At 42.9% G+C, this 22306-nt stretch overlaps 1 protein-coding gene and 4 non-coding genes across 5 annotated transcripts; all 5 read left to right on the top strand.

The window, feature by feature from the left end:
- Positions 1-2793: 2793 nt before the first annotated feature.
- ATP5F1B (ATP synthase F1 subunit beta) lies at positions 2794-22102 on the top strand. The gene is made up of 10 exons (XM_078689015.1): positions 2794-2964; positions 5251-5433; positions 5625-5799; positions 13055-13176; positions 13433-13617; positions 17732-17890; positions 18177-18299; positions 18988-19200; positions 20839-21040; positions 21853-22102. Exons 1-10 carry the CDS (start codon positions 2877-2879, stop codon positions 21948-21950), a joined length of 1548 nt encoding a protein of 515 aa, XP_078545141.1. The 5' UTR covers positions 2794-2876; the 3' UTR covers positions 21951-22102.
- Positions 5478-5548, top strand: LOC144780853 (small nucleolar RNA SNORD59). The gene has a single exon (XR_013600817.1). It is a non-coding gene; the product is annotated as a small nucleolar RNA SNORD59 (small nucleolar RNA).
- On the top strand, positions 12913-12983 carry LOC144780858 (small nucleolar RNA SNORD59). The gene has a single exon (XR_013600819.1). It is a non-coding gene; the product is annotated as a small nucleolar RNA SNORD59 (small nucleolar RNA).
- LOC144780863 (small nucleolar RNA SNORD59) lies at positions 13291-13362 on the top strand. Its single transcript, XR_013600820.1, has one exon. It is a non-coding gene; the product is annotated as a small nucleolar RNA SNORD59 (small nucleolar RNA).
- Positions 18028-18099, top strand: LOC144780867 (small nucleolar RNA SNORD59). Its single transcript, XR_013600823.1, has one exon. It is a non-coding gene; the product is annotated as a small nucleolar RNA SNORD59 (small nucleolar RNA).
- Positions 22103-22306: the final 204 nt, after the last annotated feature.

Genomic DNA, 22306 nt, shown 5'->3' with positions numbered 1-22306 from the left:
AGTTTGTAGTTATAAAACCTTGCACCTAGTTTGTAGATCCTTATAAGTCCTATACAATAAAAATAAAAACAAAAATAACAACAACATTTAAGGATCAATGCGGATAAGGGTGGAAGTAATGAATCTGGCAATCCCAAATGGTGTCTTCCCTGCGCCTTGGAAGATGGCCATTGTTAAGCCCCTTCTGAAAAAGGCCACCATGGACCCCGGGATTCTAAAAAACTTCCGCCCTATATCCCTACTCCCTGCTCCCGCTAAGATGCTCGAGGCCCACCTTAATCACCATCTCAGCGCCTTCCTGGATAAAGCTAGCCTGCTAGATCCCTCTCAGCATGGCTTTCGGAAGGCGCATAGCACAGAGTCAGCCTTTACAGTGGTGGGCAATAACATCCGCGCTAAGGTCGACAGTGGTCAGACCACCCTTCTGATCCTGCTCGACCTTTCAGCTGCCTTTGACACCCTGTCTCCCACCATTCTGGCCACCCGTCTTAGTGAGATGGGAGTGGATGGGTCGGCTCTGAGCCTCCTGACATCTTTCCTCAACCAGCGTGAACAAAGGGTCAAACTGGGCGACTTCCTCTCTTCCACCAAGCCTCTGCAGTGTGGGGTCCCTCAGGGCTCATCCCTGAGCCCTACACTCTTTAACATATATGTGGCCCCACTTGCCAGACTTGTAAGATCCTTCGGACTGGAAGTATTGTCGTACGCTGACGACACCCAGATTATGATCTCCCTCTCTCAATCTGTGAAGAACACGGCCTCAAACTTCAGGAACTGCATGGAAGCAGTGGCAGGCTGGATGACCTCAAATTTCCTCAAACTAAATGGGGAAAAGACCGAGGTCCTCATCTTTGGAGGTAAACAAGATGTCTGGTCGGCTGACTTGGAATGTGTCCCAAGCCTTCTCTAGTCGCCCGTAATCTGGGTGTTATTCTCGACACCACACTTGCCTTTGACAAGCAAGTCAACAGGACTGTCTCCACCTGTTGTGGTGTCTTAAGGATCCTGAGAAAACTCACACACTATCTTTCCCCTGACGCCCGGAAACAAGTCTTGTGGCTCTCATCTCTCCTCGCCTGGACTATTGTAACGCCCTCTATTTAGGTATGGGAAAAAGGCTGGTCCATCGTTTACAGTTGTCCAGAATGCAGCAGCAAGGTTTGTTGTTGATGCCCCCAGACGTTCTTCAGGATCCTTGATCAGAAAAAACCTTCACTGGCTTCCTGTGCAGGCCAGGATAAATGTCAAGGTACTAGTTCTTACCTCCCGTGCTCTTCACGGATCTGGTGCAAAAGACATTAGGTCTCTTGTGTCCTTTTACACCCCGGGCAGGGCCTTGCGCTCTGCCAACAAAAACCTTCTGTGTGTCCCTCGAACCACCAAGGCCAGATGGGGAGGGAAGGCCTTTTTCTCCCTTGCCCCGAAACTTTGGAACATGCTTCCAGCTGAACTTAAGGGCCAGGCGTCCCTCGCCCTTTTCCGCAAGGGTCTAAAAACGTGGCTTTTTGCAGAAGTCTACCTGTAACTCGTCATCTGTTTGCACCCATCACTCAGCTGTTTCCATCTGATGCGCTTTGATGCCTCCGGGCAAAGTTGCGCAATACAAATCCTATATTCATTCATTCATTCAAAGTTGCCTTTCTGTTCTGTAATTGCAGGGCCCCATCTAATTTTGTCTAATTGAACTAGCAGTTTTGCTGATTTATTTTTGCAATTGGTTAAATACCCTTTCTTGACAGTATGAAGCATCGGGCTTTATTTTCCCAGCACTATGAGTTAGTCGGGTGATTAATGTTCCCGCGGGAGAGAGGTCACAGTGTTCTCTACTGGCAGTTTTCACTCTCACCATAAAGTAGTGCGGAGAGTTAATACGCCTCCTATAAAGAAAGTCTACCAACATATTGCAGAACTGTATTGTATGTGGATAGCTCAGTGGGTTGCTGCTTTTGTCACAGAAATCTCTTTTTTACTTATGGTTCTCAGCCGCACCTAGAGCTGAGATTGGGTAGAGGGTGCTGATTATTTAGAAATTAAATAATAGCTTTAAAAGCACCCGCTTCAGAGTTTGACTTTCTTGTAGCTCAAATGATTGTGATTTCTGATATTTACCTGCTTCCATGGACTTCATTGCATGATTTTGGTTGCAAGAAAGTGTCACTTTAGGTGTCACTCAGTTAGTCTCTGAATGTCTCGCATAAATCCACTGAATCTATGAAAATGTCACGCATAATCAATCTAAAACATTAGCAGCTATGTTCAAATAGGTGTAATTTCTGATATTTATAGGTTTCCTTTGTATTCATTGCTTAATTTGCTTGCGAGAAAGCGTCACTCATATTTGTGGAAATGTCACTCATAATTACACTGAAATTATGAAAATGTTACTCACAGCAATCTGAAACCTTAGCAGCTATGCACACATATGCTTACTGAAAACATGTGTAAATATGACATTAGTGACTGTCCACTATACGATCTATTTCTTGTAAAGATGACCGCCACGTTCATGGCCTTTGTCCTTAATGTCCCTCTTTTGTTTCTATTGAAATGCCCTTTAGTGTAGTTCAACAAAATCCCTCTTCCAAGATGGCTGCCTCCTTGTCTCCGTCTCACGGACATTCCCCTAATACCGTCGCTGTTTTTCTGTAAGACATATTTTTAACCCAATTGCGTTGGGACGTGCCTACTCTACGCCAATAGCACCTAGGCTCTAGTTTCTGCCCAATCCCGTTCCTGGATGATTTATTCTAGACTCAAGCGCATTCGCCTTTACTGAGTGACGCGCTCAGGGCCCGCCTCACCGGCCCTTCTTGACCCCGCCTCCTCTCTTGCCTCCTGCAGTGCCCTCGCCGCTCTCTCCTCTCTCTGCTGCCGCCATGTTGGGGTCTGTAGGTCGCTGCTCCGCCGGGGCCCTGAGAGGCCTGGCCCCGTTGCTGAAGGGTGGTCCTGCTGCGGCATGTGCCCGTGAGTATTAAGTAGGAAGGCTTAGGGTGGAAGAAAATGATGCAAACGTTCCGGGCCCTTATCGTCTTCATGACCTACAACTGTCATTGATTTCCGCGTAGGCCTCGCCCAGACCCTATTTGCACTTGGGGCCGTTGACCGAACGCAGCGGCAAATAATAAGTTATAACTGTTATATCTCCTCTCCTGTGCTGGTTTCCACGTCTCAGTCCCCTGCGCCTTCCCGGCAGGAAAACGACCAGTGTACGCGCCCGGCCCTCCTACTAACCCCCTCCACCATCCGGAAAGTGATCATGCCTGTCACTTGTGTGGGCTTGTCTCTGTTTTATTGGCGTTATGTGCATATAGATTGTCTCTCTTTTATTGGCGTTAGGTGCATATAGATTCTCTGTTTTATTGGCGTTATGTGCATATAGGGGGAATGGGGGTTAGTCTTGTATAGGTAGGCGGGATGTGCAAGTTACAGAAGCAGTGTTTTTTTAAATTATAAGTTTCAAATTGTGACATCTCGGTGCCGTCTTTCTGGTGTAGAGTGGGCGATCGGGGATTGCGGGAAGCGAATTAATTTGTTTTTGGGCTTTGGCTGACTGAGCCTGCCAACTGTTCGCGCGGGAGCTAGCCCCAGAGCTGTCAAGGCCGTACATTTGAACCCCCCCCCCCCCCCGTTTCAATAGTATAAGGGGACCCAGGAAGTGGTAAACTTCATAATATCCTGTCCAGAAACATTTCCAACGTGAGAGGGTAGATTAAGGGAAAAAAAAGTAGTGTTCATAAGTAACTTCGCATTATAATGTAATTTACCTGTGACCTGACCAAGAAATGCAACAGAGTCCTCCATCTGTTGATTTGGTTAACGAGCTCCCAACGACATCCTAAAAGGATATGTTTACAGATGCACTGCGAAGCGTTCTATGATCGTGTACGTTGTCTTTGATTTTAATAAGCTGTTTCTTAGCTCGTAGAATTTAGGGTCATGTTGCTGTCAAAGTATTGCTTATGCTGGTTCTTTCCGTATTGTCCTATGACCTGTTGACGGTGGAAATATGACCTCTGTCCCATACTTGTCCGACTTCAAGGTGTTAACCATGACCCTTTGAGAATACTCAGTCTCCAGGTCACCTTCTATCTGCAGTACACTCGCAGCCATAGTAGGTGTGCGTGGCTGTTGTATATCAGTTTGGAACAACTTTTTGTTGTTGTTCTGACAACAGTCGGAGTCCCTCCTTATGCTAGAGTACGACACTGGTCCCACCTTGAACACAGCTGTGGGAGAATCCAAGGTTATTCAAGGAAAAGGTTGATCTCGTAATTTTAAAAGCCTTATGATGATCTGCAAGACTCATGAGAGGTTCTCTAGTACCAGGTCATTGGAGGTGGGTCTAAAAAGATTTCCAGTGGGATATGCCTTAAAGTTTGGGGCAGCGAATTCACTCATTTGTTACGCTACCTCTGCTGTCGCCTGCCGGTATTAAAGTGTCCTTCAACTCCTAGCATATCATTTCACAAAGAGAAAGCACGATTGCAGTTGACTTAAGATGGGTGCAATTAAAGATAATTACCTTTACTATTAATGTTAGGTAAACGGTGGGTAGATTTGTGTGCTGTATAGGCAACACCAGTGACACTTGAAAGGGCAGCTATTGCCACAACACAATGTATATCGTTAGGCCAAATTAAAACGCTGTTCGTTAGTCCCTAATTATGCCCGAAAACCAAAATTAAAAGGGGGGGGGGTAGCATATCTTTATCAGCTGCCCATTTACCAAGCTGTCATAGATTACTCTTCTAGCGGTTTTATTAGTGCCATCGATGAGATAAATAGGCCAATAACACTTAAGCAACATACGACCCCCCCCTTAATACGGGTACACGTTGCGGTAGTCCATGAGTGGGGATAGTAACTGATAGACCAGTGCTTAATGTATAAGATATGTGCAATATTTCTATGTACTGTTATGGTCTAATTCCATTCAGACTGAATAAAGTTACATAGATTGGTCCATCGATAGGCCAGTCGTTGGTCTATCGTTAGGCCAGTCGTACCCCCATCGTTCAAAACTAAATGTCAAATTCGGCACATGTAGACATTGTGCCACCTATATTGGATACACAATATACACAACACTGGCCTACACGTAGGCTGTATGTTTCTAGTAGGCGTCAAAAGTTACTTTCAGGGCAGCTCTGTATCTTGAACCTATGTTTCAGGAAGACGTGCTGTCAAATGAAAAAGTAGATATTAAATAAAGTGCTAATTTTGTGATGTATGTCTTATTCTTTTCTTTAGGGAGAGACTATGCAGCGCAGACCACTCCAGCTCCCAAAGCTGGCGTTGCCACTGGCCGTATCGTGGCAGTCATCGGCGCTGTTGTGGATGTTCAGTTCGATGAGGGGCTCCCCCCTATTCTTAATGCCCTCGAAGTCCAGGGCAGGGATACCAGGCTGGTTCTGGAAGTTGCTCAACATTTAGGTGAGTGTGATAGTTTGATGTGAAGTACATTTCCTAAGCATCGCCCTTCACTGATGATTTAACAAGACTTTCGTTCTTCTGAGTTTGCTGAAGCCATTACAATGTTCTGAGAAGGCCTGCTGTGTCAGTGGCAACTTCTTTTCTTAGCCATCCTGGGTGGGCTGTTTTGACATTTGATTCTGTCATACCAGGTGAGAGCACAGTTCGGACTATTGCCATGGACGGCACAGAAGGCTTGGTGAGGGGACAGCAGGTGCTGGATGCTGGCACTCCCATTCGAATCCCTGTTGGCCCCGAAACATTGGGAAGAATCATGAACGTAATTGGCGAACCTATTGATGAGAGAGGCCCAATTACTACCAAACAGTACGTCTTGTCTTTTTAATATTTTGGTAGCTTAATGTGGCACGCACTTTTTTAAAATTTGATTTATAGCAATAGTTAAACCTTGTAATTTTGTTCATTTGGCCCAATTTAACACAGCCTCACCACCCAAATTGCTTCTAGCTCCTCCGTTGATAGGAATGTATCTACATAGGGTTCAGAAATACCGATTTGGGAAAGTGCACTGGCTGGTTTGTGTGCGGGGACCAGTGGACTCAATAGCCAGGTCTATTCTAAACATTATCCGCTCGAGCTGCACTCATTCGCACAACAAATGGTATTATGACGGAACATTGGCCGGCATTTAATTGGATAAATGCTTCACTTGAGTAGCTGACATGTTTAGCAATTTAGCTAAATTGCTTCATGTCCGTTGTACACATAGTACAGTTTAGTTATCCCAAAAGTACCCAGGTTCTTACGTTTTCCTCTGTACTAATTCCTGTAAATTGACCAGTAGTTTCTTATTTGAGTAGTATTTTTGCGTTCATAATAAATACAGGTAATTAACTGTTTTATTTTATATAAAATGTAATCATGGATTCGATATGACTGTTTAGTCACCCTGAATCCAAAGTATACTCAGTCTGCGAATACTGCATGAATCAAACCATAAGATTTTTCGAAATTTGAATCGGTCCATAGACTGTCAGTAGGTGATACTTTCAAGGTTATTATATTCGTACACCCCTAAAAACCCATTGCTCAATTCTTAAATCCTTGGCTCAGTCCTCTCTGGTTAAAATGTTCAAGCATCTCCTAATTTCTTGAGCAGCTTAAGTTATTCACGAACGAAAGTGGCATTTCCTTTGTGAATCTTAACTTATGCATATCCATATATGTATTATTGCTTTTGTTCCTATATACATCTATAGGAGGCCGAAAAAAACTATTTGTTGCTTTTGCAAGCAGTTTTGACAGCCTAATCAAACAAAGATGCAGTGTCTGATGCAATACCTAGACCTACAAAATACATCTGTTGGCGTAAATATGCTACCTTAGTGTCCTTCAACTCCGACCACGCTGTGCTTTAAATGCCTGCCTCTACCCTAGGTGATTTTTAACAAGATTGTCCTTGAAGCATCACTTCGTTCAGTGGTGCCCACTTGAATTGTCGTTTGCAATGTCTAGCAGGCTGTAGAAGCGGGGTATGGCTGTCTCTTGCATTATGTGCTGAATATCTGGTCTGTGGATGCTTCAGTGGTGCTATAAGGTCTATTTCTGATGTCGCCTAACAAGACCTCTTTAGCGGTGCAAAAGGGGTGTAGGGGAGGCGGGGGCGACTCTTAGCTGGGTAGATTTTTCTTTTATGTATTCTTTTTGTCGTAGGCACTGCATCATAGCTGGTTTTTGTCCAGTTAATATTCAGACTGGTTGCTGTGCAACCGTAATGTAAAACGAAGTGGAATGGTGCACCCAGAGATGTACAAGTCCACAAATCTGTGTTTCTTGTCTTCAAATTTTTTTAAATTTTGAGATATTTTATAAAACCCATCAAAAGAACATCAAGCCAACGTGTTAAGTTCTAAAAGACATTTGAACTTTATCAGGGCTCTTCTGACTCAGTAATTGTCTCCTGATTCCACAATTTGGTTCCATGAGATCCATGTTCTTGTAGCCAAGTCTGGCAAGAACTTATACTTGCTATAAAGACTCGAAATTGGTCCAGTGTTTCATGGGGTAATAGTTTCCCCCAAGTTGATAACTGAATCCTTATCAAGGGTGTATGCTCATGCAACATCTTCAATGTGTCAACCCTTAATATAATCTTCAATTAATCCATCCACTGCGCAGAAAGGCCTTTGGACATGCCTTTCACCCAGACCCCTTAAACTAACTGCAGCACAACACCTTGCAAAGTGGGCTTTGGATGCAAACACAGACTATAGTAATGATCTGAGGCCAGACTAAGAAGCTAATACCCAGACCCTGGTATGCACCTGCTGTGCATACACTTGGTGCACACCCAGACCATGTCTTTTTTTTGCTTAGCATTTATTTATTTTTGAGTTTTATATAGTGCTAGCGAAGTCTGAGGGTAGCTGATCACTTTACAGGTTGTGAATACGTTTACAAAAGGTATGTGTGGATTCATATTGGTCAGAAGTTAAACAGTTTAGCATTAAGTGGTCAAAAAGTCACATAAAATATATAACACGGAAGTATTGAGGAATGACGTAAGACATAAGGCGTTGGGCTACTGTCTCGATGGAACCAGGTAGAAAACTGTCTGACTTGAGCAACCGTACCTCAGTCATAGTTCATATACTATATTGTGTCCTGTGCACAACCTTCCCAGCACCTGCTGCTGTTCGGTGCCACTATACAGCAGATCAAATATTAAGGCAAATCGGAAGGTGCACCAGAGAATAGTAAATGTCCTAAATATCCTTTATTATATTTCTTACATAAGACAAATACAATCTGTGATTTTATTCACCTTTGACAGAAGAAATACAATAAAGGGTATATTTTGGAATACATAATGGACCTTTACTATTCTCTGGTGCACCTTCTGATTTGAAAAGTAGGGAATTCCTTGGTTGCTAGTACCAACTCATACATATAGTGCCACATCCATTCACCACCGCATTGTTGTGTAAAAGAAAACCATACCATGGAAAGAACAGTACCCTAGAAAAGACCAACATGGGAACTAAAGCCCAGACAGTAAACCAAAAACTCAAGGTCCAATATCAAAATCAATATTAGCAGATTTATTTAACAAATTAAATTAACAATTTTTCACAGAATGAAAACATTAATATCAATTGTAATAAAAAACCATACTGTATAAGACATTTGATCATGAAGGCAGATTCACACCATATTGCTTTAAAATCAATAAGGAGTTAATCTCCACAGTCGCCCCTCCAGAGAAAAACAATTGACAGTATAATTTGTCGTATCCTGTGACACATTTGTAAAACAAACTATTGACTAGACCACGATGTATGGATGTCTCGGCGGGTCTGTGGCACCAGTCAAATGTTAGATTGTGTCTAATAGCTGTATCAACACGTTTCGATGGCCCTCTTCCTTTACACCATCTTTATCAAGACTAACATATCAATCTCTCGATTTTTGTTAGTATCTCCTTTAGATCAGGACCTTAAAATAAAGTGACACAGTTGTTTTGCTTCCAGGGTAATGTCTGAATTTTATAAAAATTATTCCCATGTTGGACCTTTTATGGCCACTATTTTTAAGACTGCCTGTCTCCAGTTCTCTCGAAACCCGATCTTGAAGAGCCTGTGGAATAAAACCCCCAGTCTTTAACAGACCGGGTAGTCTTTAAATAAATCTCAACTCGCAAGGGAAGGTGATAATGGGTAGCCTTTAAAATATCCATTCTTCCCCAAAGCTGTGGTAAGTGCCATTTTTATAGCGACAGAATGATTGGCGATATATAAATTGGAATATAACCCACACAATGAAAGACTGTTTAATAGAGGATGTGGAGATAAAAGTCCTACCTGGTCAGAATTTTAATATAATTCTGACATTACCCTTGGATCAAATGAACTTTGTACCTTTTATATGAAGACTCGAAAAACAAAAGGGTGTGGAGGGTCGGGGGAATATTTACCGACCTGTCTACTCGCTCCCCATACTTTGAATACATGACACACACAGAAGAGTAAACCAGGTCTAAGGGTGGTGTGTGTCTGAGCAAACGGCTGTGAATCAATTGGATGTAAATGTAAGTGAAAAAAGGGGGACTGTTAAATCACAGAGGTTTGAAAAAATCCCATCAGACCACCCCGTTGGTGGAATATCATCATATGGGGATTAATAAGTGTTCAAAACCTCTCCCGGCCTTATAGTGCCAGGATACTATCAAGAACTTTGCTTGACTATATATATATATCGTTCCTCAGCATTATAGTGTTACTAAAGTGCAGTGCTCAAGTGATCATGGTGAATAAAATTAACTACTAAGACTCAAGAAACTATCAAATAGAAGTCTAGGTGTCAAAAATTTAAAAATACGCCAAGTAGTTCAATATGGATACTACCTTGTGGCGCTTAGCAGGACGGTCGACATGTTTCAGCCTATGGGGGAACTACCCTCCACTTCCGCTCGGTAAATGCGAGGGGCAACGACGGAGAGAGCGGGGCCTCATTCTCCCGAGCGGTTGCCGGGTGAGGTGAGGTCTTCACCCACACAAAGCTGGGAAGAGGTCTTCTCTCTTCCTCCAGTGAACATTGAAGAGCACAGTTCCTGGTAGATATGTGACTTTTTAAAGTACATTTTTTATTGTTCCTCATATCATAAATGTCTGTCAGTAGCAGTAGCAACTCCATATGATAGGTCCTGAAGAAAGCCGGGGTAGTTCCCCCCCCAATAGGCTGAAACATGTCGACCGTCCTGCTAAGCGCCACAAGGTAGTATCCATATTGAACTACTTGGCGTATTTTTAAATTTTTGACACCTAGACTTCTATTTGATAGTTTCTTGAGTCTTAGTAGTTAATTTTATTCACCATGATCACTTGAGCACTGCACTTTAGTAACACTATAATGCTGAGGAACGATATATATATAGTCAAGCAAAGTTCTTGATAGTATCCTGGCACTATAAGGCCGGGAGAGGTTTTGAACACTTATTAATCCCCATATGATGATATTCCACCAACGGGGTGGTCTGATGGGATTTTTTCAAACCTCTGTGATTTAACAGTCCCCCTTTTTTCACTTACATTTACATCCAATTGATTCACAGCCGTTTGCTCAGACACACACCACCCTTAGACCTGGTTTACTCTTCTGTGTGTGCCTTTTATATGAAGGTCTTGATCTAAAGGAGATTCTTACAAAATCGAGAGATTGATATGTTAGTCGTGATGAAGATTGTGTAAATTAAGAGGGTCATCAAAACGCGTTGAAGCAGCTATTATTCACACTCATTTGACTGGTGCCCACAGACAAGCCGTGACAACCATACATCGTGGTCTAGTCAATAGATTGTCTTACAGATGTGTCTCAGGATATGACAAATTATACTGTCAATTGTTTTTCTCTCGAGGGGTGGCTGTGGAGATTAACTCCTTATTGTTTTTAAAGCAATATTGTGTGAATGTCTTAATGATCAAATGTCTTACACAGTATGGTTTTTGATTACAATTGATTTATTAATTTTTTTAAACAGACTTTATTTGTCAAAACCTCACATATGATGGAGAGCTCTGTGACCCAGAGGCTTCTGCCACATCGATATACATCAAATTAATTTGAGCATTTCCATGAATTTTAAAGAATTTGCTCTGGAAACCATTCGGACCTGGGGGCCTTGCCAGGATTCAGATCCCCCCCGGACAGCCCCCAGTTCATCCGCCATGAGCAGGCAATCTAATTCCTCACGTTGTTAATCAGAAAGTACCTTGGGTGGGATTTTCTGCAGCACCTTCAGATTTCCCTTAGTCTCGATGGGTCCAGTTAATGAGGGAAATGTAGAGCAACTTTTGCACGTGTTGAAGTAGTTGTTTAGCAGTAGTGATTTGAAGAGCACACCATGTTTGGTTTTTATGTAAGTGGGAATCCACGCCAAGGGGCTTTGTTGGCACACTTTTTTATTAGGTCTTGCCTAGGCAGCATTTGCGCTGTTGCTTCGATACATGCTGTATTCAGGTATGGACTTTACGCTTGTCCATCTTTTCATCTGGCTTCTCCTACTGCCTTTTTGTAAATGATGGCTTTTGATTTGTGAATAGGCTTAGTAGTTCCTCCATAGTACCTCCTTGTTGTCTCCTCGAATGAGGACAACCCCTCTTACATGTGTCCTTGCTCTCTAGTTTTTTTTTAACAGTTAGTGAGCACTGTTTAGTTAATGTCTTGCTCAAGCAGGAATGACCTGCTGCATGGTTGGCCACCACATTTCTTTTCCATGTATTTACTTTAGCAATGGCGGCATGCTGCACTTTAGCTTTAAACATCTGAAGCTAAAGCACGGTGTTAAGCTATTGCTACAAAAGTCAATAAATAAAGGCAGACTGCCCCCGCATTTCTTCTCCATCCATTTACTTTCGTATTGATGACAGTACGCCGGCTTTAGTTAAAAACATCTCAAGTTAAAGCCTGGCATGCCACGATTGATACAAAAGTAAATAAATAGAAAAAAATACAGCGGCTGCGCATCTTTTTTCAATTTAGTTGTGTAGCAATCAATGCACACCTCGTTTTATCTCTAAACGTCTAAAGCTTGTCGTTAAGCGGATGGCTTTCTGCAGTCTTTTCTTGCGCAGTATTGCATCTTCCTCCATCCTGGGCTCCTGAATGTCAGTGCGTGCATAATGGATTTGAGCGAGTTTCAGCAATACAATGGCCGCAGCAGGCTATGCTCTACTGTTCTACCTGTGTGCGTCAGCAAGCTACATTACTCCAGAATAAATAAGGCATGACTGGACCCAGTCTTGGGGATGGGCTGTAGTCTTCATTATTGCAGGGTGCAGTACCTTATATGGCTAATAGGCGTCCACAGGGACACCTACTAACAGGCGAAGGTACTCCACCTGTTCCTTGCTTAATGGATTTTCTTTTATTACTTATGCTACCGCTAGGATGTTTCAGGAATTTACACCACTAGCTTTAAATTTGACTACTGCAAATGCTTGTCTTAAATGTTGCACTGTGGGAATGTCAAACACCCAGTTTTTTTGGGGGGGAGGCGAGGTGGTATTGGCTCCTTGACAACAGTTTGCTGCCTTTGTTGCCCATGTCGCACATTCATTGGTGGTAAGACGACAGCCAGGACTGCTGAAAGCTTACTTGCCTGTTGGTCTTTACAACTGTTATGGCTTTTATGGACATCACTATGATTAGTCTATGGTTTATGCATTGTGAACCGGACATCTGTGTAGGCCAGCTGCTTTTGTTCTGTGACAGAAAGCTTATGCTTATGTCTCGTAGGAGATACGGTTACATTTAAATGCGAGGGTGTCGCAACTTTCTCTGGCAAAGTTGGTTGGGGTCTAGAATGTGAGTGGAGGACTAACACCTTTCTCTTATATTTTGCAAGGCAGGAAGGGGTGTGGGTGCAAATAAAGCAACTAGGATGGCTGCAGTTTTGACTCTGCGCACACACTTGCGCAAATCCCTTCAGTGATGATTAAACTTGACTTTCGTTCTTCTGAGTTTTCTGAAGCCAGTGTTATTATCTGAGAAGGGAAATAGCTGAGATCGGAGCCTCAAACTGACTTCTCTTCTGCATTTTAATCTCATATCTTCTCCACCACAGGTATGCAGCCATTCATGCTGAAGCACCAGAGTTTGTGGAAATGAGTGTTGAGCAGGAGATCTTAGTTACTGGCATCAAGGTTGTTGACCTGCTAGCTCCCTATGCAAAAGGTGGAAAAATTGGTATGTTGAGGAAACGTTTTTCAGTTTAAATTTCCTAATGTTAAATTGTTTTTTGGGTGAATTATTTTTTTAAGGGTTTTACAGTAAATTTTGATATACATACAGCTATAATATCCTTTGATGATGAACAATCTTTGACTTTCGTTCTTCTGAGTTTTCTGAAGCCAAACCTCAAATCTGAGAAGGAAATTGATCATAAGACACTTTATTTCTTCCTTTTGGTCCGATCTTTAACTTTCCTTGCTTTTCTGTATAGGGTTGTTTGGCGGGGCTGGTGTTGGGAAAACTGTACTGATCATGGAGCTCATCAACAATGTGGCCAAGGCCCATGGTGGGTACTCTGTGTTTGCTGGAGTTGGTGAACGGACCCGTGAGGGAAATGACTTGTACCATGAAATGATTGAGTCTGGTGTTATCAACCTGAAGGACACCACATCCAAGGTGAGCACATCCTGGTGCGTTTAGCGTTCGCAATGCACGTAGATTAGGGTTCTCGTTTTTTTTTTATATTATATATAATTTTTTATGGTTTTTATTTTTTGTGTATCTGAAACATTTATTTTCTTTCAGTGTGGAGATTTGTTGAACTAAGGGTGGTATTGAGCTTGGGTGATACTTTTCTCTTTCTCCTTAAGGCTCTCCGCTTCACACCTCCAAACCAACACAAAGTGAAACCTCACCCATAGTGCATTTCTTTTCAACACTTTGGGATAAATACACTCATAGGTCTGCAGTGTCCATTTGAATGAAACTATCTGTGACCGCATTGTTTTTCACAGCCGCCATGGACTTGAGAACACAAGCCTAGACTGGTTACTTTAAAGACACAATTATTACAACATATGAATGCTCATATAGCTTATGTAAAATTTATTGGGGCAAATGAGTTGTAAAATTTATTGGGGCAAATGAGTTGTATTTTTCCTAATTGGCTGTTTGTAGTGATAAAACAGTTTCTGCTTTTAAAACTGACCGGATTTGTCAAAAATAGGTTTTAGCAAAATTTCTAATGTAAGGTGCGCAGCTGCTTATGTGGTATGATTTTCAACTAATGTTGCTTTTAAGTGTATGTGCACAGCTTACATTTCACCGTTAAGTATTAGGCAGCTGAGTTACAATACTCACACTGTTCAACCATGTGTTTTTAAACTTGAAAAATCTCTCAAGTTTGCTACATGGCTCCTTAGGCGTATATATTTATTTTTGAGTTTTATTTAGCGTAAACTTGACCCGAAGGCATCGGATCACTTTACAAGGATTACATATTCATCATTTACAGGAGGTATAACTTGGGAAGGAAAAGGTCAGGCCATTATTTTTTTAATATATATTTTTTATTTTAACAGTAAGACAAGAGTAGGCAATACAAACATCAGGTGTTTCGCAGTTAAATACAGAACATGGGCCAGGCGGGGGAAATATACAAACAATAATCACTGTAGGAAATAAAAGGCCCATCACTGGTACACATAACGGAAAAAGGAAATAAGCAATCCACCCGCGTGACCTCGTCCACAATGTTACAGGATAATTAAGCCTGCGAAGACACCCGGACAATAAAGGATTCATGGAAAATAGACAGCCCATCTCTCGTAGAAGGAAAAGGAAAGACAAAAGGGGCCATAGAACAAAAGAGAGGCAAAATAAAAAAAACCACCCCTAACCCCCCACCCTGCACCCCTGCAATGGCTACGGCCTAACCCCACTAACAGCGTGCCTGTCGCCCAAGAACTACCCTAAAGGAAGGGAAAAGAGAAAGCGGAGGAGGAGAAAGCAAACACACTCCCGGTCTCCCATACCCCCGCCAACAGCAACCACCCGGAGACCTGGTAAAATCAATATTCAGCAATTATACAAACCAGTCAGGGGAGGATAAACAACAACCACCCAATTCCCATCACAATACAGGCACAACCCTGGCACTACGAAAGCTAGTATATCGGATCCCAGCGATAAAGTTCAGCCCTGGCCAGTACGGTCCGTCAGAAGAGTCTTTGCCACTCGAGCCGCCATTTTGAGGAAAAAGGCACAGCGTCCATAAAAGTTCTTTTCAGCACAGGAGGATCGAATACAGGATAAAAGTTCACGACTCGAACGAGGAAAGGTGTCCAAGAACAGCGAGTATCCGAGACCATCACCAAGGAACTCGTAGCCACATGGAAGACCGTCTATAGATGTGTTAGGCGGCAGCAGAGTCAGACAAAAGACGCTAGCGAGAAGCACGGGCTGGCTTGCCGGTGATAGGGGACCGTCAAGGTTCATGAGTTCCGGGTTATGCACGGGGACCTCGACTTCTGATATGCAATGCACCGCTGGTACCATCACTTGCTGGAAACTAAACGAGGTGTCGTCCTCAGGTTCCAGGATATCGTCCACTTTCACCATCAGTGTCCGGAACACAGCGACTGTGTGCGAATGGAGCGCCCCAATGGCGGCCACAACGGCCTGTAGCGATGGCGTGCCCTCCGTCCGCTCCATCTCCTCTCAATAGGCGACAGAGCCGGACTTGAACCCCGGAGGCCGGCTGCTCCGGAGTCGCAGGCCACGCAAATCTGAGAACAAATAATGGGCGCTCCTCGTCTTACAGAACACACCTTCGCTGTCAGAGGACCCCAGCCCGTCGACCCCCGAGGGGGCAGCAAGGTCTCTGGGCCCCCACCACAGCAGCCGGTGTGGCACGATGACGTGTCCCGGGTGTAGATCGGTCAAAGGATTGTCACAAAGTCAACAATACAGGCACTCTTCGGGAGACCGGGCTCAGTCCAGGTCTCACGGCCGATGTTGTTCAACTCTGACTCGGGTAGTCTAGAAATCGAGGCCCCGGCTTCCACACGTTGTTAGGCCGAGAATGGAAACACGGTGTATCTTCGTCAGCCGATGAGGTAGAAATCCCGGGATTGCACCTCTGGAAGCAGTAGACCTTCATAAACAAGGAAATCGGGTGTACGGTCAGGATTAAAGACAGGATAATCGAGCTGCTGGCGGAGGTCAGCGGAGCCGGGAGCTTACGCGGCCATCTTGATTCGTAGCGTAGCTCCTCCTCGGTCAGGCCATTATTGAAAGGCTTTACGTGGATTACATATACCTCATTTATAGAAAGTATTACCAAAGTGGGATGGGAAAAGTCCTACAATATAAGTAAGGAAGGGGGTAAACTAGTCAATTACAGGAGATAGATAAAAGTGAGGCATTTCTCGAGACTATATTGTGAGGTATACAGAGGGTGGGTTGGGAATAGAGGTCCGTGAGCAGTGAGTTTGATTAGACGTGGTATTTTTTGGTTGGTCAAACACAAGATTTAAGTGAGCGAGTTTGGGAATTTAAGTAGGGACAATTTCCTGAGGTGAAGATAGGATTGGTTGTCATGAAGTTCCTTTGGAATGGCAGTCCAAATTCTAGGGCTGTTTTCAGAGAACGATAAAGTGAGAGATTTGGTTGACTTGAATTTAATTTAGGAGGGGGAGAGGAGTGTTGGGAGCTTCCTAGAGGTTTTTAAAAAAAATAATAATTTTGGGGCCCACTTTTGAGAGTTTATTGGAGAGGCAGGTTATTTTTCCAGAGTAGAGTGCTTTTTGTTTTATGCAAGCTGTTTTAAATGTACTTCTCACTTCAATTGGTAGCCAGTTGAGTTTCTTGAGGGTGGGAGTGATGTGGTTGAATCAACTCTCTCCAGAAAGCAATCTAGCCGCTGTGTTGAGTGTGGACTTCATCGGCAGAAGGTGGATTTTTGGGGTGCCTGTGACTATTGAATTACCTAGGTCTTTAAGTCCAGCTTGGAGAGGACAAGTGATTGAATCGCAGTCTTCAGGACCGATGTAAAACATTTGTGGGTATTTTTTTGTGTTTGCGTGTAGAGGTCATCTTTTTGCTGCGGTGTGATCTTTCATGTTCAGGCTTTTGTCTAGGGTAATCCCCAGTGGTTTGACAGACTTGACCTAGTATACAGTTTAATGCAGTTGAACCTGCGGAGCAAGTTGTGGATGGAGGATGGATCTTTTTTTTGGGGGTAGGGTGAATGAAGAGTATCTGATCGGGTGAAGCATAGGAGAACAAATACTTTAAATGTTTTACATTTTGCTACTTTTAGAACCCATCTTAACATTAGGGTAACTTAATTCTTGAAGAGCCAAGACAAATTACAGTTGTAAGAAGATGGTATTCTGTCTTCCAAAGATTAATCTTATGTGTTTGAGTTGTGTACTTTATTTTCATTTTTTTTCAGTTGGTGTAATGTGCTGGCTTTTAAAAGTTCTCGTCTCAAAATCCTATCAACTATACTTTTGATTAGAAAAGAATCAATTTGTCCTGTTCTCGTCTTTCAAATTTTGTATTTCCTGTGGGCTAACCCTAAGCAATATGCGCAACTCTCGCCATCACCTCTGGTGTGACCAGAAAACTTGTTAGAAGTATCCTGTAGAGGTAAAATATTGTGAGGCTCTGCTGCAAGTTTAGGTTTAAAATGGTGGTAGATGGTGTTTTTAGAGAGGCAATACACAGGATAATGCTAGCTTCTGTCTCTAAACAAAATCTAACAGGGCTTTTTGTCTTCTGTCAGGTGGCCCTTGTGTATGGACAAATGAATGAACCCCCAGGTGCACGTGCTCGTGTTGCTTTGACTGGTTTGACTGTTGCAGAATACTTCAGAGACCAGGAGGGACAGGATGTACTGCTCTTCATTGACAATATTTTCCGGTTCACACAAGCTGGCTCAGAGGTGAGTCCAAAGCAAATCTATGAAGACACTAGTGGTTTTCCATTATTTGCATTGATTTACCAATTTTATATGAATTTTCATGTTTCTGTGCTTTTCAGCTTTAACGCCTTAAATGTATTCCTTGCGTTTCAAAGTTTCTTTCTGTGATGATTAATCCTTGACTTTCGTTCTTCTGAGTTATCTGAAGCCAATTGTTCAATCTGAGAAAGAAACCAAACCGTAGAGCTGTGCAACTTTGTTTTAAAGTATCCAATTTGTCCCTAAAGCTTTGACTTTCACTTTTTAGGTGTCTGCTTTGCTGGGCCGAATCCCTTCTGCTGTCGGATACCAGCCAACCCTGGCTACTGACATGGGTACCATGCAAGAGCGAATCACCACTACCAAGAAAGGATCGATCACGTCTGTGCAGGTAATTGAATCTGTGTAAACTTATGAGCCTTTCTGTTTTTAAGGCATGAACTATATCCTTCTGGCAGATTCAGAAAGCCTAGCTCAGTCTTTGGAGTATTAGTCTGCAACAGTTTGTTATCCTCATCTATTAAGTGTTTGTTCGCCGATATCACATTATGGGTCCTGGTTGTCTTTCTAATTCATAGATATACTTAAGCTACTATTTAAATATATTCCATAAGTTATTGATTTCACAATCCCTACGGCTAAGTGGTGGGAACTGGCGTATGGTCTGAAAGAAAAACATTTAAATATGAATCTGAGGCGATGTTAGAAGATGAGTATAATTAGTCCTATCGAAGTATGATAAAAGTGTAGTAAGGGTAATTAAGAGTTTCGTAGTTAAAATGTTATATAATGCTTTTTTTATACAAACCATACCACAAGTTAGCATTCATCCACAGGTTTCAATCTGGTTACAGTCAAAGGCTGTCTTAGTTTTAGACTATAAACCGATCTAGAAACAATTAAATTCACAACCCAACGTAATTTTTTTTTCTTTAAATTTTAAACGGGAGAGCAACTTTTGATGCAGAGAAAGCATAGTCTGACTCACTTGGACTCCTTTCCACAAGTGGAATGACGCATTGGGTGATTTTTGCATGGAAGCCCTGCTCATTTTAACCTAATTTATAATTTTCTCTTAGGCTATCTATGTACCTGCTGATGATTTGACTGATCCTGCCCCAGCCACCACTTTTGCCCATTTGGATGCCACAACTGTACTCTCCCGTGCCATCTCTGAGTTGGGTATCTACCCTGCTGTTGATCCCCTTGACTCTACTTCTCGTATCATGGACCCCAACGTCGTTGGAGCTGAGCACTATGAGGTGGCCCGTGGAGTGCAGAAAATTCTACAGGTAAAGGGGGGGGACAAGGCTGTAGTTGCCAACTTTAGCTTGACGTGGGTTGATCAGTAAACAATACAGAAATATTTTACACTCGGATCCTCAAATCTACTTCCTTTGTGGTTCACTCCTTAATATCTGTTAGTTGGTCACTTCCACTAGTTGGTTGGGGTCACTTCCACTAGTTGGTTGGGGTCACTTCCACTAGTTGGTTGGGGTCACTTCCACTAGTTGGTTGGGGTCACTTCCACTAGTTACTGTAGTGTTTAAAATTTCCTTAGCGGATATAGTACTTTATGCAGTTGAAGTCAAAAATTCGTTGTATGTGAGGGAACCAATTAAAACATTGCTATTTGACGAGCAGTCTGATCTACTTTTCTTAGAACAATCTTTTCCAGGTCCCATCAACTAGAGTAAGTGAAATGATGTGCTCTCTTCAAATTGCCATCAACTAATCCAATCGTTTATTGGTTAGACAGTTGAAGCGCAGTTGTACTGCGGCCAGGGGCACAATAAGAAAACCAAAAGATGTTGCCTAGTAGCCAAAGACCCCAAGGAAGGGTCTCACATTGGTGGGAATTGTTATATTCCAGGTGTTTTGTAAGGTCAGGCCTATTGCCTTTAGATACCGGTTGAGATGCGAGTGCTGGAGCACGCAGCAACAGATATTTGTGAGGCCGTTAGGCTTGGCAGCACTGGTGTAACTAGACGTCAGTTTCGTTTTTATAGGGTGGATTTCGGGGGGGGGGGCGGGATATGTAAAGTGCAGTGTATACTCAAGGAGTCTCTTGGTGCAGGTAGGGAAGGTCCTTGGTGCTTATCAGAATTGTCCACTCTGTGCTGGGAAAGAACCTGAGCAAGTCAGCCAGTGGTGGTTAACCCCTTCGACGCTGATGACGAGCTGGGCTCGTCATGAGGTAGCCTCCTGCTACGCTGATGACGAGCCCAGCTCGTCACGTAAAGTGCGCTTTGAAAAATCTCAGCGTACGAGCGGAATTCCGCCCGCACGCATGCGGTTAAATAAAGTACATACTTCCATACTTTTATCTCCTACAGATCACTTGATGCTGTTTGAAAACTTAGTGTGGACAGCACAGTACTTACAAAGGGATATGGTCCAGCACACTGCCTACTATTGGTTGGCTTTGTCAGTCCAAATTGCTTGGTTATTCAGTGCATTTCCTTACTCTTAGAGGAGCTATCTAACCCCCGCCCCTCTTCTCCCTAGATCGTTAGCTTCTGAGTGGACTGGCCCTAGTGAATTACGGGGCTATACTGACTTAAGGATTAAGCATTAGAAGGCAAACCTGGAACCCAGTGCTCACCTCCTCTAACCAGTAAATCACAACATGGTGTCCAATGGTATCAACTGTAGTTATTGAATCTAATAATATACCTGTCCTTTGGTTTATCCAAGTTCCAGAATCCTTCTCTGGTCGTCTGCAACAAGTTGCCTGTTCCTAGGCCTACCATGGCCAAAATCCTGCTTGTGGCATACGGAAATAGTTTTATTTCAACAAAGTCCATAGTTGTGTTGTCCTTGCCAACGATTTTGCTAGATAAGAGCTGTGATAGAGCAGTAGCTTGCTATTCTCTGTCATGGGGAGAGGCTTTTTGTTTTTCTCAAGGTTTTTCCTATTGTCTTACTAGGATTACAAATCCCTTCAGGATATCATTGCTATCCTGGGTATGGATGAGTTGTCTGAGGAAGATAAGCTGACTGTTGCCCGTGCCCGTAAGATCCAGCGATTCCTATCACAACCCTTCCAAGTTGCTGAGGTGTTCACCGGTCATATGGGAAAACTAGTCCCCCTGAAGGAAACCATCAAAGGGTTCAAGGAAATTCTTTCAGGTAAGAACGTACAAGCAAGTCTATTGCAGTGATCTGTCATGTAGGAAAAATTGGGCCTAACTTGCTCTTTACCACCACTGGGGTACTGCTTTGTAGGTGGTGAGATGAGACTAGGACGAATAAAAGTGAATTATTTGTGCGCTATATGCACCACTATTTACCAAGTTCTCTTTCCTGTGTAGGACTTCTTTTTTTATTTGCAGTTCGAAATTTTAATTAAGCTGGAGTGATGTAGTAATTTTGCGTAACTCTTGTAATACAAAATTACTGAAACTTGAATGATTACTCCTGCTCTTGTAATTCGGGGGGAAATGCCTACCACGAGAGAACAAGACCAGAGTGTGAGCAGCAGCTACTGTTTGTGCTCATTTGCATTTACCACTATTTACGTGGTGCAAAATGCATACTCTGGTGTATTTTATGTGCAAAGTACATTTTGCACGATGAAATAGTGCTACATGCAGGGATGCGCTCCTTGCATTCTATATAGTTTTGCATAATTGCTCTACATAAATTGAGTTATGCCCACCTGTTTTTTTTTTTTTTTTGTAACACTAGATGTGATATTTACAATGTAACAAATTAGACGTTTAATCCAGTTCTTTTTATTAACTTTATCCTCTGGTGTCTGTGTCTGTTGGCACAGGGTCATGTTTTTTAAAATCACATTTCCTTTCTTCCGGTGGTCTTTCCAGAAAAGTGGTGTACTGTTGCATGAGCATATCTAGCCATGCATTACATTTTATTTTTATGCAATGCGAGTGGTTAGTGCTTTGGTCTCCTTTTTTCACATGCTGGTTTTTCTCCTCCAGGACACTATGATCATCTTCCTGAACAATCTTTCTACATGGTTGGCCCAATTGAAGAAGCTGTTGCCAAGGCAGAGAAAATGGCAGAGGAGCACTCTTAAAGACTTTCCAAATTACCCAGAAGCACTCAATCCCCTCTCTGAGAGGGATGTTCGTATCTGTCTGTAAAGTTCTTGGAGGACTGCCCACCTTGAAACCCCTGTTGTCTGTCTACAGAGTATTTAACATTTCAAATAAAACCTCTGTGTCCGAAGAGCCCTGTATTGTGTCTGTCTGGGATCATGGTGCAAACACGGAGGAAGAGTAATTAACTGCACTGGGACTTTACTGCTCCGCTGGCATCGTGCGGTGAAATGTTAAATGCAGCTTTGAACATCCCATCCTTGATTGCTTATGTAATGTCACAGGGGAATCTGGTGTGTACAAAGGATACATGTGTGGATTCTGGTCCCAGGTT

The sequence above is a fragment of the Lissotriton helveticus genome, chromosome 1_1 (genome assembly GCF_964261635.1).
Source record: "Lissotriton helveticus chromosome 1_1, aLisHel1.1, whole genome shotgun sequence".
Taxonomy (NCBI): domain Eukaryota; kingdom Metazoa; phylum Chordata; class Amphibia; order Caudata; family Salamandridae; genus Lissotriton; species Lissotriton helveticus.
Note: the sequence above shows the minus strand (reverse complement) of the source record. Positions and strands in the feature narration are given on the sequence as shown.